Source organism: Phodopus roborovskii, unplaced genomic scaffold (assembly GCF_943737965.1).
Source record: "Phodopus roborovskii unplaced genomic scaffold, PHOROB, whole genome shotgun sequence".
Taxonomy (NCBI): domain Eukaryota; kingdom Metazoa; phylum Chordata; class Mammalia; order Rodentia; family Cricetidae; genus Phodopus; species Phodopus roborovskii.
This window is the reverse complement of record NW_026126434.1, coordinates 11,922,724-11,936,768: the sequence shown is the minus strand read 5'-3', so window position 1 is coordinate 11,936,768 and position 14,045 is coordinate 11,922,724. Positions and strand designations below refer to the sequence as shown.

Genomic DNA, 14,045 nt, shown 5'->3' with positions numbered 1-14,045 from the left:
AACAGCTGATGATTGTTCAATGGGCTCAACAACTTTAGAGGCCTTGCTGCAGTACCTTGTTCCCCACAAGCCACCATAGAAAACTGATTATCATTTGGAAGATCACTACTTCAGGCTGCCTAGCCAAGCCTTTTTGTTTCCTGACATTAATTCTAAAGAAACAGTCACCTGATTCTTCTCTCAATAGTATTAGAAATGAAATTATCAAGTAAGGCTCATCAAGCATTTAACAGGTTTCCTTTACACAATTTGTGATCATTATGGAAATGCATATGTACACCTTTTTGTTTTTTAAGTGTGCTTAGAATTTAATATTAGTCGTAATATATATTCTGATTCATGACTTCAAGGAAACAAATGATGTAAAATAAATTGCAAAAATTATGTTTTTCATCAGATATTAAGAGACTACTGAATTTTTACCAAGAATATAGCTTTGACTAGTCATATCTTCTTTCATTGCTTGGTTGGGTTAATATGGGTTCCATTGTACTCAGATACTGTTTTTCTCTATAGCCCAGTCATAGTGGCCTCACACTTCTGATTGACAGACATGGGGGCATTGAGACTACAGGTCATTGCTACCATCATGAACTACCATCTAAAATTCTTAAGCAGCAACCCTTTATCAAAATAAACACCTTGCATGGTTTGGAACAGAGGTTTTCTATGACTTCCATTAAAGGTTTATCAGCATCTGGTGTTTTACTGACAGAAAGAACTACCGGTTTAAAATAAGCATTTCTATACAATTTAATTTTTCTAAAAATCAAATCTTCGTATCTGTAAAATAAATGCCTTTTGCTAAAAATATCGTTTCATCTTACAACATTTTAGGATGTTTAGTAAAGAACTATTTTTTTTTCCTTAGAAACCTAAAAAATAAGTCTGCTTCCCCATGTTTCTTAAGTAGAGGGAGAAGGGATTTAGCAGCATGAGTTTGGTCTTATGGTTAATTATCCAGGTTGAATGTGCCCATTTGCAATTGTTCTTAGCCAGCTCCAGAAGCTGGAAGATATTTAACTCAGCAAATCTCACAGGACCATCTCAAAGGTCTATGAGAACTACTTCCTTGGTAGAGAACAGGCCTTAATGTGAGACCAATTCACTCCTTCTTGTTTATAACACACATTCTAGCATATCTCAATTAGGTATAATAAATCACGCATAACTGTATAGGAGACATTAACTTAGTTACTCTACCTGTGGACACAGAGTTTCCAGGTGATTGGCCGCAATTCTGACAATTTTAATCCCATCTTCATTTGTTGACATGGAACAAGCAAGGTTTGCCACCTTCAATACAAGTAAAACAATGACAATTAGTTCAGATCACAGAGGAAAGACTGAAACGTTTGCTATTGTAGACAAAGAAGAGTATGTACACATTTACAGAAAATGCAACTTCAAGCAACATTTTTATAAATATCACTGATACCTCCTTCACAAAGTCATTCAGACAAACTATTAAATAACAAAAGGGAGCCTCAGGGAATCAACATAAAGAGAAAATGCTGGTGAATCAATCAGTAAGCCCTACATAGTCTCTTCTTATCAACATCTAACCCATAATAAGACATTCTTAGGGGACTGGTGAAGTTTATCTATGGATTGCATGCAAATAGGTTCTTGGAATCTTCTTTGATTGTGGTTTATTTTAAGATTGGAATTGTTTTATTATTTCCCAGAGGTCTATTATACACACTTAAGTTGCATTAAGCATAGCTGTATCTTATTCATGTTTTATTCAACATCAAATATGCTGGGATCCCAAGCTGGACAAACACAAGATAATTAAATATAATTTCCTGTTCTTGCTTTTCTACTGTAACTTAGTGAATACTATCTGACATTCTGGCAGCCAATTTAATTCAAGTATTAGTGACACCCAAATCTATTTTATACCTTTGAAAGTTACTCTCTTTTCCACTGATATGGTGTTTTTTTAAAAATAATTACCATAATAGCTATTACTTAGGCCTGGTATTTACAGAGTCCTTACCTCATGATATAACTTTGAGAAAGGGTGTGGAATTAATTTTCCTTCATTTGAACTTAGTTTATCTAAAATTCTTCTTGCTAGCACTTGAGAGTTCCTAAAGAAAAACAATATTTTTTTTCTTTTCTAAAACTCCAGTGTGGGGAGGTACACATGAAGTCAGCAAATACCTTGTAGCTCTTGTGCTAAAATACAAAATGAATTCAAATTCATGAGTTGTAGGAATAACAAATAGATAGCAAGTGTCTTTGGGCCACTATTTTAAGACTATGAATTGAAATTTGAATGGATATATGTCTTGCTTTTTCTGTCATCTTGTTTAATATGTGAATGGTGAAACAACTCCTGATTTGCTCTTACATAAGACAAAATAGCAGATATACACTAGTTAGCTATAAAGAAGGATTGTTCAATTTATTAATGTACATGAAAATGGCTTATTTGAAAGGGTTTTTCATTGGCTGGAAGGTCACAATACCATAGCTTTCATGTCTGACACATAATTAGTGTATTTGTGAATTATTTGAAAAGGGCAATGGTTTCAGTGCCCCTACTCCACCTCGCAAACCTCATTCACTGGTAGTGGAACTTTTGTGAATTTGAGCACTGATTAAATTTAAAATTGTGTACATTTTGTAGAATTCTCTAGTTAAATTAAAAGGATGCTAATTAATCTGAATCTTCAATTTACAGAAATTTGATCCTATGCAGACATTCTCTTCCTTCTTTTTCTTTTTTTCTCGGTGCTGAGAACCAAAGGCAGGGTCTTGTGGTTGCTAGGCAAGTCCTCAAACACTAAGCTCCCCTCTTCTTACCTCTAACTACACCTTACTTTTATTTTATCAAATAGAACGTGATAACATATTATTTCAAGGATGCAGAATCACTCTGCATCTCTAGAACCTTCACCCTGAGTCTGGTCTACTTGGGCAGTGTATTGTCTACAGAGCATCTTCAACATTGCCAACATCTGCTTTTTTCTCTTCTTGACATTGCACCTCCACCATTTTCAGGGGCCTTTTACAGCATGGGCTGTCTTTGGGACAGTATATTTTGCAGATGATCTTGTAGATCTTCTCTGACTCCTCCTTCACCACATATCTCCCTCCTTTAGCACCCTTTTGCACATAGTGTGGGGTGTGGGGCACAGGTACACAACATGGGCATGCAGCTGCACATGGCTTAGTCAGTCAATGGGTCTTTCTTGATTCTTCTCTGTATTATTTGTACTCTCTGTCTCTGTCTCTCTCTCTCTGTCTCTCTCCCTCTCTTTCTTATGTATCCTCTTTTTGCTTCTTGTCCATTTTGAAAGTTGGTAGATCAGGCTTTATCTTTTGAGCCACCAACCAGCTCCAAAATCATGACACAGAGACATTATTAGTCTTGAATGCTCAGCCTAGCTTATGCACATTTCTGGCTAGCTGTTTTAACTTAATCTGTTTCTCTTTATCTACCTTTTGCTTTGGGGATTTTGACCTTTCTTCCTTTTGTACATCTTACTTTCACTGCTTCTCTATGTCTGTTATCTGGCAGTGGCTGCCTGGCCTCTTGCCCTTGCCATCTCCCTCCTTTCCACTTTCTCCTTTCTCATTCTTTCCTTTCTTTTCCCTGAGCGTAGATTTCTCCTCCTAGTTATTCTGTCTTCCTGGCAGCCCTTTCTATCCCTCTTTCTGCCTTGCTATTGACTCTTTATTAGACCAATCTGCCTTAGACATGAAAGGTGAAACAAATGCAACACATCTCTTCACATCATTAAACACATGCAGCATAAACAAAAGTTAAAATAATATTATGTAACATAAACAAATGCAACCCATCCTTGCCTAGTTAAAATAATAGTCTACAACAGCAGATATTCTTGCCTGAACATTTCCTGGCCTTTATGCTATTACACAAACAATTATATAGAGGCATAACAAGGATCATTATCCCCAGACACTTTGTGTTTATGTTAGTAGAGTTAACTTTCACAAGACTATCCAATGAACATACAAAACAATTGGAAGTTAGATTTATGTTCAGTGTGTCTAGTGAGATAATGGTTGTGAGGTCATTTTTTTATCATCATTTGTTCATTGAAGAGATAGATAGATAGATAGATAGATAGATAGATAGATAGATAGATAGATAGGTAGATAGACAGAAAGACAGACAGATAGACAGACAGAAGAGAGTTATATATAAACATCACATCACAATTTTCCTATGTCAACTCAGCTTTCTAGGCAATCAAAACTGTTTCTCAAACTATTAGTTTTTGGCATGAGTTTGTCAAACATGATTAATTCATGGCAATATTCTGTGACAAAGAGAAAAGGTTGCATGGTAAACTGAAATCTTTTTATAATTTGAATTTGAAAGACTCAGAAAATGTTTTCCAAAATCACATCAATGTGTGAATGAAAGCCAAATTTCTTCCAATAATAATTAGTTCTGTGTGCCTATTCAGGAAAACAAGCATAGTATAAATGTGACTCCCTGCTTGTCACAGAAAACAGCATGCACATAAATATCTTGTAAAAATAATCTGAGGTATTTTGACATCTGACATCCTTGTTTATCTAACTTTGACTATGTTTCACAAATCTGAGCAAAGCTTCATTATACAGCACATTTCCATATAAATTTTCTCTTTGCTAAGAAAAACTGGGGACTACAGAGATTTCTTCTGAATATGGGGAAAATATTAAGTTTCCTGATTCTGTTTTGTTTCCTACAAAAAACATGACTGTACCTAACTCACAGGGTTACTAGGACAATTAAATGAGACACTGTATGGAGGTTTAATATCCAATTCTATTCTAATTTTTAACATCTCTGAGCATGTATGAATTCCCATCATTTTGTCTCTCAGCTAATGGGAGAAACAAAAGAAATTTTGAGTTCTCAGCAATGTTAGAAATTTAAGCCTTGTGTGCTCAATTAAATTTAGTGAAATCTCTAACCCAAGAATGATACAAAAAACAAGTCATTGAGCTAAATGGAACTCACTTAGTGATTGGGTAGAATGGTGCTTAAACCATTCCAAATGAATGTCAAAGGGATGCATCAAAGTAGGTTGAAAGTTCCCTTTCAGCCTACAGAGCTCACTTTAGTAGCCGCCACTGTGACCTCTTGGCTCACTGCTGCCCTCTACTGTGAACACAGGAAAAATGAATGGGCAGACAGCTCATTCAGATCAAAGGATGCACAATTTAAACAGATAGACACTTCTGTACACAGAGCTGACTTTTAGTGGATATTATCCGATATTCTTTACCTAAGAAAAGCAAAGTCTGTGTTAACTAAAATAACAACTAATAACTAAAATAATAACTAAAATAAACAAAACAAAAAGAGATTAATTACATCATTAAAATAATTACCAAAATTCTATCCAATAATTTTCCAAAACATCTTCAGGCAGGGATGAGTTGATATGTCACTGAGAGCTGATTAAAGTTTTCCACTGTTATCCCTCTGCCTGGGTTCTCCACTTCTCAGAAAACCCTCCAATATCTAAGATGTGAGTCACATTTGAAGCCCTATAGTCTTCCCTGATCTCATGATGTCCTATGATCTAGAGGAACTGTGTATTCTACAAACACATCAGTGCTGACACGTAAAAGCCTGACCAGCCAATTCCTGATCTCAATGATCCAATTGATACTCTTTTCATCCTAGCTTTGAGCTCATTCTATATACCAACTGCTACTTTCTTATCATGTTCACTACTAGCTGGAGATTGCATCTTTAATAATAGTTGACAGTAAATGTGGCATCCTTTACCATTTAACCAGTGGTCTACCATGAGAAATTCCTGTCATAACACCTTTCCTTCCAGAATTCTGCACTTATGCTGGCTTTACACCTTCCTCTGCAAGAAGGTCAAAAAGCTGACCACTGAGAATAAAAAGACTCCCTTGCCTGTGTCAAGAAATATAAATAGTGATAAAAAGGAAATCAAATCATGAATGTTCCCTATGACCCTTAAATAACTTTCTATTAGATAGTCACTATGCTGTGATATGGTAGAAAGTCTCTGCCTTTAAAGTACTTAATTACAGAGTATGCCAGGACTTAACATTTCAATATCAAGTTTCATCTGAATTCTTGCTATAGCCATCCTCTCAGCCATCTTAGCCAACTGACATGAAAGCACCACCAGAAAAACTAATTGTACCAATGGAGAGCTGTGTTTCAGCCATCATTCAGTCTGTCACCAACAAGTGCCTGTATAGTCTTTCTCAAGATCAAGAACTACATTCAGATGTTTGGTGAGATCTTCAGTGTGGCACACTCGTTGTGTGTCTATAATCCCCATAGCTAATTATAACATCTCATCACAGCACCATAGATCCTAGCTCTCAGTGGGGGAGAAAGGTCACTGTTTCATTTTCATGCGTATCTTTCTCTGGCAGATGGTCATTTAACTCCTGTGTAAACACTTCTGGCTACAGATAATTTAGTGTTGAACAGGGCAGTCTATTCCCCTAGCAGGACATCCCAAAATTATAGAATTATACTATTCTTTTTATGAGGAAATGGAAGCTTCTCTTAATGAATGAATGGACTCATAGAAAAAGTGTAGCAGCAGCAATTCTCATTTGTGGGCCCAGGTAAATAACAATAATAGAATGAACAATAAATACCTGTAACAAGGTCTAGTTTATTCCAACTTTCAGGTGGTTGTGATGTTGTGATGTACTAGCTCCACAAAAGAACACAAACACACACACAGAGAGAGAGAGAGAAAGAGAGAGAGAGAGAGAAAGAGAGAGAGAGAGAGGGAGAGAGAGAGAGAGGGAGAGAGAGAGAGAAACTGATGATAACAAATATATACAAACAAACATACATACATCAGACCTTGGTTAATTTTTTCATTTGTTTGGACCTATACTTCTGCTGGAAAATTAGTATAATATGCTGAAAGTCTATAATAATATGATAGAAAATATTCAAAAAATGACAAATTTCTGTAAGAGAAATCTCAAGCCATCCACTTGGAGCCTATACTTCCTTGTGGTGACAACATTCTGTGGCACTTAGGTAGAAATACTGTCCCTTTCTCTAAGCCAATGATGCTGTCTGGTCCTGACTATCAAGTCAATATCCTAATCATTCTTTTCCTAGAATGGACATATTCATCACCTCCTACTAGAATGGTTCTGGTCTCTGCCTATGTTAAACTTTCTCTTTTGACTTTACTTATGTGAACCACTTGTGTCTTCGTGTAAGGTCCCCATTTGCCTACCCAAGTAAGCTAAAATAATGTTCTCTTGTGAAAGCACAGAATCCCAATTCTCAGTGCTGACCTTGAAAAGCTGTACACCAACAGTACACTAACATCATGGTGTTTAATAGTGGTGAATAACCAAAACCATGTGTGTAGCTGTGGCTTTCTGGCCAGATTTCGGACTTAGGCCTTAGATAGAAAGGCTGGCCTCAGATACACATTTTTTAAAAAGTGCATGTGTGAGTTCCTGCAAATATGAGTAAATGTGTTTATAAATGTTTTCTTCAGTGACCACTTAGTGCATTTTAGAACATATTATATATTGAGTACAGAAAAGCATTAAGTTCTTGAAGAAACTAGTTTACTATTTTTTCACCTCAACTTGAAATCTCTTCATTCTGTCTGAAAGCCATTCCTCATAACTTTCTTCAAAATCATATTGATGCTCTAAGAGCTGGGGTATAGATCATCTCAGAACTCCATAGATAGAACACCCACGTCAGCTTTATGTGCATGTGTCATTCTTTCTTGCCTCACTTAGCTACCAATCAGATGAAGAACAGATAAAGAAAAGTAATCTTTTTCTCCAATCTTCAGTGAAGCAAATTATCCTAAAATTAGTGCTATTTGGAAGGGGTAACTAAGGAAAAGCAATTTACTCTCTAGTCACCTAGATTTTAATCATTTTTCTTATCAATCACTATGTCTAATACACACACACACACACATATATATGTGTATATATATATTCATATTCTTTATGGTTATGAATATGACTTCAATAATTCTGTAGAAGTTGTGGTTTCTTCTGCAACTTAATGATAACACAGGTCCTAACTATTCACATTTCTCCAGACTGTGGAGGAAGAGCCTGAGGAAACAAGACTGTGGGGAGTTAGAGTAAATTGCTTTAAGCAGACATCAACCTGACTGGCTACACTTTTTGAGATTGTCAAGTTTGGCCCTTGGAAGTGAGAAGGCAGTTTGGGGTTTCCTTCCTATTTATTTTAGAAGCAATGAAATCTCACAAAAGCTTGTAATGAGGCATAAAGAAAAACAAAGGCTCTCAGACATCTTGGAAACATTAACTATTCAAATTTAAAGTCACTGGCTAAAACACTGATAGGAAGAATGCTGAAAGATGTTGTTTGTTGCTATTATTGTTTTATCAATGAAAGACAGTGGCAGTTAGATTGAATAGTTAAATTTTGCATTGGCATATTGTGTTATATAAGAAGGCATAAACAATACACAGATGTATAGTTAAAATGTTACTTAGGAATTCACCAGTTTATCAATTATAGTTGAATGTGATTAAAAAGGGACTATTATTCTCTGAAGAGTATTAAAAATTCCAATATTTATTATTTAATGAGAAGAGGATACTTTTTCGGAGGCAACACATACAGAGTGGATAAGCCACACTAGAAGTCAATACTGTGACATCATGAAACCAGGAGAAATGATTGCCAGAAATATTATTGTGTTATCAAGCTTATTGGTAATTTAGCAACCTTTTAAAGTACCAATTCATGGCTCCACAGTGGTGACACACACCTTTAATCCCAGCACTGGGGAGGCAGAGACAAGCATTTCATGTGTTCAGCAACCAAAGAGGCCAAAAGAATGCATCACATCCTTGGAACTATGGTTACAGATATTTGTCTGCTGTAATATAAATGCTGGGAATTGAACCTGAATCCTCTAGAAGAGCAGGCAGTACTCTTAACCACTGAGCCATATCTCCAAGCCCATGTAAGGTGTTTATGATTTTTTTATGATAAAGTTTATAAAATTAAGGAGAAAAAAGACTGAATGTCGTCCAGACCAAGATTCATGTATAGTTTCTCACACCCTAGTTTATTTAGCTAGTGAAGCCTGTTTTAGGCACTAGTATGTCCTGTCACAGGACATTTGTGTCTGCTTTTCTTTCTAGTTGGAGATGGTCTCTTTTCTCCATCATTGCTCCCCTTGAATCACTTAGATCTGTTAATCACTGCTCATCAGATATTCATTCACAAGTATTGTTTTGGTAAGTTTTCATTTTTCAAGTATATCCCATCTCTTAAGTCATCTAAGGTAGAAATTTCCTTTGGAACATAATTCTCAGTTTGTAAGATAAAGGTGATTGGGTGTCATTTTTTTCTTTGCTTGGGTTTTACTATTGTTGTTTTGTTTTGTTTTCCTGTTTGTTTTGTTTTGATTTAGGTTTTTTGTTTGTTTGGTTGGTTGGTTGTGTTTTTTTGGTGTGTGTGTGTGTGTGTGTGTGTGTGTGTGTGTGTGTGTGTGTGTGTGTGTTTAGATGAGGTCTCACTATGTTTCTCTGGCTGGCCTGAATCTGGCTATGTAGATTACAATGACCTTGAACTCACCACAAAATGTGTTTTTCTGATGAGTAACAGGTGTCCCTGCTTTCTAAGGGACAGGATCTGTCTTACATTTGCTCATTGTTTGCCTTGCCCTACTCCATAACAGTTGTTATGTAAAAATGGACAGCTTTTCTGTGAGAGAGTACATAAAAGGACACATGAAGCAGTATGGCTTACAACTATGTCGTCAATGTCATCTTCTCAGTAAATGAGGCCTGGAAGGAAGAGATGACTTGAATAATTCAATGAAATTTTCCTTTGAACATCCTTGAAATGGTCTATAACACTTAGATAGCTAGAATTCAAGGAACCACTACAGACCTTTCTTTTACTCTGGCCTTCATATTGAACAAGACTTGTGGAGTAGCTTTTTCGAAACTTTGCTATCTTAAGCAATTGAAAACTAACTGAGAGCAAATGAACAGCTCCCAATTTAGCTATTAATGTATTTATTTTTAATCAAGTAAAATAACTATTCAAAGGGCTCAATTTGGTGACCAAATGCTAGTGAGTGTGTCAAATGCAAGGAGGCATGGTGACCCCCATCCACAACACAGGAACTTTGGTGTCCTTTGAGACTAGAGTACACACTTTGCTGCTAAGAAACCTAAGCTCAAAGGCCTTTAGCTGAGTTTGAGCATGCAGAAGGGCATCTGGATCTCCCATTATAGTCCTCAAGACATCTCCATTTAAACAAGTCACCCCTTCAATTCCTCTGCTGTATTAGTACTGCTGTACTGCCCATAGCACTAAAGAGGAAAAAAATAGATTGAATTTTGTATAATATAACCTATAGAATTTTGCTATCATCATAACTAGCAAGGTTCAGGTAATCCTTTTACCAAGTCATAAATGTTAATCATATGACTATGAAGCAGGCTGGGAAATGTCAGTGAAGTAAAAGATATCAGTAACAGTGGAATGAATCTTTTATTTTTATAATTTACTTATTTATTGATTTAATTTGTCCATGGGTAGGGGCATACATGTCTCAAAGCATGTCTGTGGAGGACAGAGGAAAACTTGTGGAGTCATTTCTTTCCTTCCTCCAAGTGGACTCAGGGATAACCATAAGATATGCTTTCATTTGGAGTGGATGTGAAAAAGCCTAAGTCACTACAATAGGCAAAGGATCAAGTGATGACACCAAGCACCTTAGTGAGGGTCGCTGTTGCTATGACAAAGCACTATGAAGAGACTTGTGTAGAAAAAGACTGATTTGGCTTACACTTCTACATCACTGCGCATCATTAAGGAAGTCAGGACAGGAACTCAAGCAAGTCAGGAACCTGGAGGCAGGAGCTTATGCTTAGGTCATGGAGGAGTTCTGCTTCCTGGCTAGCTCCCTATGGCTTGCACAGCCTTCTTTCTTGTAGAACACAGAGCCAAGAACCCAGCAGTGAACCATTCACAATAGGCAGATTTCTCCTATACTAACTGTTACTTACAGAGGCATTCCTCAATTAAGATCCCAGTCTCTCACATCACTATAGCTAATGCCAAGTTGACATAAAAATAACCAGCATGCAAAGGAACTTCAAATTCTCTTGAACGTGGTTTTTCAAGATGTCTCCCAAATTGTATGAATGCTGAATTAAAAAATTCTGTAACAATTTGCTAATGTAACTACCTACCTGTCTATCTTTGATTACTCATCAGAAAATGAAAAAGAGATTGGTTTCATTTCTATTCCCCCTTTCATTTCAGCCATTTTTCTTTATGTCATGTGTAATTGATAACAAGATTACATGGAAATTACACAGGGGAGCAGATATGCATGCCATTTTGATATTAACTTGAACAAAAATTTATGGATAAAATATTAGAGAACTGAACATAATTATGATTACCCCATGATTAGGCCAGAAAATTAAAACACAATTCTAGTGTTCAGGTTTTAGAAAAGCATTTGGGAAATGTCAAGCCTTCAGTTACTAAAGCTAGACTGAACTGAACAAACTTACAGTGAGCATGATTGTCAACAGTCAAGGTTAAGGCAAACATGTAGGCATATACCTGTATACCAGAGAAGAAGGATATGAACTCAAGGCCAGACAATGCTATTTAGGACTCACGCTGTCACAGCAAACATTAACAACATCAATAGTTGCTGGAGAGAGAGTGGTTAAGAGCACATAGTAGAATATCATAAGTTCAGTCCTTGTAACTATGTGCTGGGAAAGCTCTCAGCTGCCTGTGACTCCAGCCCCACAATATCTGATACCTCTTTACTCCTGAAAAAATAAGCACTCCACTTCACATTGGCCCCTATCTCCACATGCGTATTTATAATTACAAAAAGTGAAGTGTCGACATAGTAAAGCTCAAGATATGTGCTCTATAAATGCTCCACATCCTTAGCTATCAGGGAAATGCAAATCAAAACAACTTTGAGATACCATCTTACCCCTGCCAGAATGGCTAAAATTAGAAACACCAGTGATGACTTATGTTGGAGAGGATGTGGAGAAAGTGGAACACTCCTCCACTGCTGGTGGGAGTGCAAACTCAGACAGCCATTTTGAGATCAGTATGGCGGTTCCTCAGGAAAATGGGAATTAGTTTACCACAGGACCCGGCAATCCCCCTCTTAGACATATACCCAAAGGATTCACATCAATGCAACAAAGACATCTGTTCAACTATGTTCATAGCAGCACTATTTGTAATAGTAAGAACCTGGAAGCAACCTAGATGCCCTTCAATTGAAGAATGGTTAATGAAGATGTGGCACATCTACACAATGGAATACTACTCTGCAGAAAAAAATAATGGTATCTTGAAATTCGCAGGCAAGTGGATGGCACTTGAAGAAACCATCCTGAATGAGGTAACCCAGTCACAAAAAGAGAAACACAGTATGTACTCACTGATACATGGATTTTAGACCTAGATCAAATGATCACCAGCCTATAATTCACATCACCAGAGGAACTAGGATACAAGTTGTATTCTAAGAGATTCATATAAAGTCCCTCACAGAACTGGGAAGGGACAAGTCCCCCAGACCTCAGGTAAAGTGGGGGAAGACAGCTAATGGAGAGAGAAGTAGGAGAAAATGAGAGGGAGGAGAGGAAGGCATGTGCGACCAGGAGGATTGAGCCTGGTTAGGAATGGAAAATAGGAAAGAGAGAGAGAGACAGAGACAGAGAGAGAGAACATAAAAGAGGGAGCCAATATTGGTTTGAAGATAAAGTTGAACACAAAGAAAGGTCGAGGGAACTACAAGACTGCTCCCAACTAACAATCTCAGCTTCCGTGGAAAGGCTATCATAAATGCCCTTCCCGGAGAGTGAGATCAACAACTAACATCTCCATGGAGTCCTCAACTAATGCCTGTTGAAAACAGGAGCAAACACCCATACATAAACACTGAGCCGAACTAGAACCCAGAAGCAGATGGAGAGGACAAGACCATGCGGTAGAAGTACATAGAGACAGCTTACCTGAACAAGGAGGAGCTAAGGGCCACTAGACTGATAGCTGGGAAGCCAACAGGGGACTGACTCAGACCCCCCTGAATATGGGTCTCAGCCAGAAGGTCTGAGCAGTCTAAGAGACCTCAGACAGTGGAGCCAGGATGTATCCCTGGTGCACAAAAGGACTTTGCAAACATATCCCCCATGGAGGGATAACTGCCTTAACCTAGAGACAGGAGAGAAGCCCTAGTCCCTACTTCACAGGACCTGTCAGATCTACATGACCCCAACTGGATGGCATTCCCCTACATATGGTATTGTGGTGGGGGGTTGGGAGGGGAGGGTGTTTAGAGTGCATGTGAGAGGGCAGAGAGGGTAAAAGGGAGGGAAGGAGGGAGGGAGGGCTGAAGGGGAGGGAGGGAAGGAGGGAGAGGGAACTGGGATCGACATGTAAAATAATAAATTAAAAAAAAAAAAAAAAAACGCTTTGACTCCAAAATTTAAGTTGAAGAACAAGTTACTGGGGAAAAGTATTTCTATTTTTGTTTCCACAGAAAATGAAAAGATGTGGATTCCTTACAGACTAATGTGGTTTGATCACGCCAGACCGCCTGAAACAGAGTACAAGCTGATCCTACATTCCAAACAGCTGGACAAAACAGCCCTACAGACTACAGCTAGGATATCTGAATCTTCTTCAAATCCCCTATGACAGCGCCCCTTACCAGCAGGAAGTAGTTTGGAAAGAACAACGCCCAAATTCCCAAATATTGTGTATAAATGTTTGTTTTCATTTAATTGGACTTTGTTATATAAAATTAAATAAATAAAAAAAAAGATATGTGCTCTATTATTACTGAATTTGACCTGTATTTAAAGAACATGGAGAGAATTTTTTTAATAACTGCTGGAATCAAATGTTTTAATAAAAATTCACTTTTATCGTGGCAACCAGTACTGTAAATGTCATGGTAATATAAATCTATTGAGAAACCAAAAAATATTATGGATATGTGTGCTTATGTTCATATGCTTTTAATTTA

General features: G+C 37.3%; 1 protein-coding gene across 1 annotated transcript in view; it reads right to left on the bottom strand.

The window, feature by feature from the left end:
- Positions 1–14,045, bottom strand: part of Ctnna3 (catenin alpha 3) — a 1,153,843-nt gene that overhangs the window by 538,631 nt on the left and 601,167 nt on the right. The window contains exon 5 of the mRNA XM_051186834.1: positions 1,204–1,296. Coding sequence (XP_051042791.1) covers positions 1,204–1,296 — 93 coding nt within the window. The remainder of the gene's footprint in view (positions 1–1,203; positions 1,297–14,045) is intronic.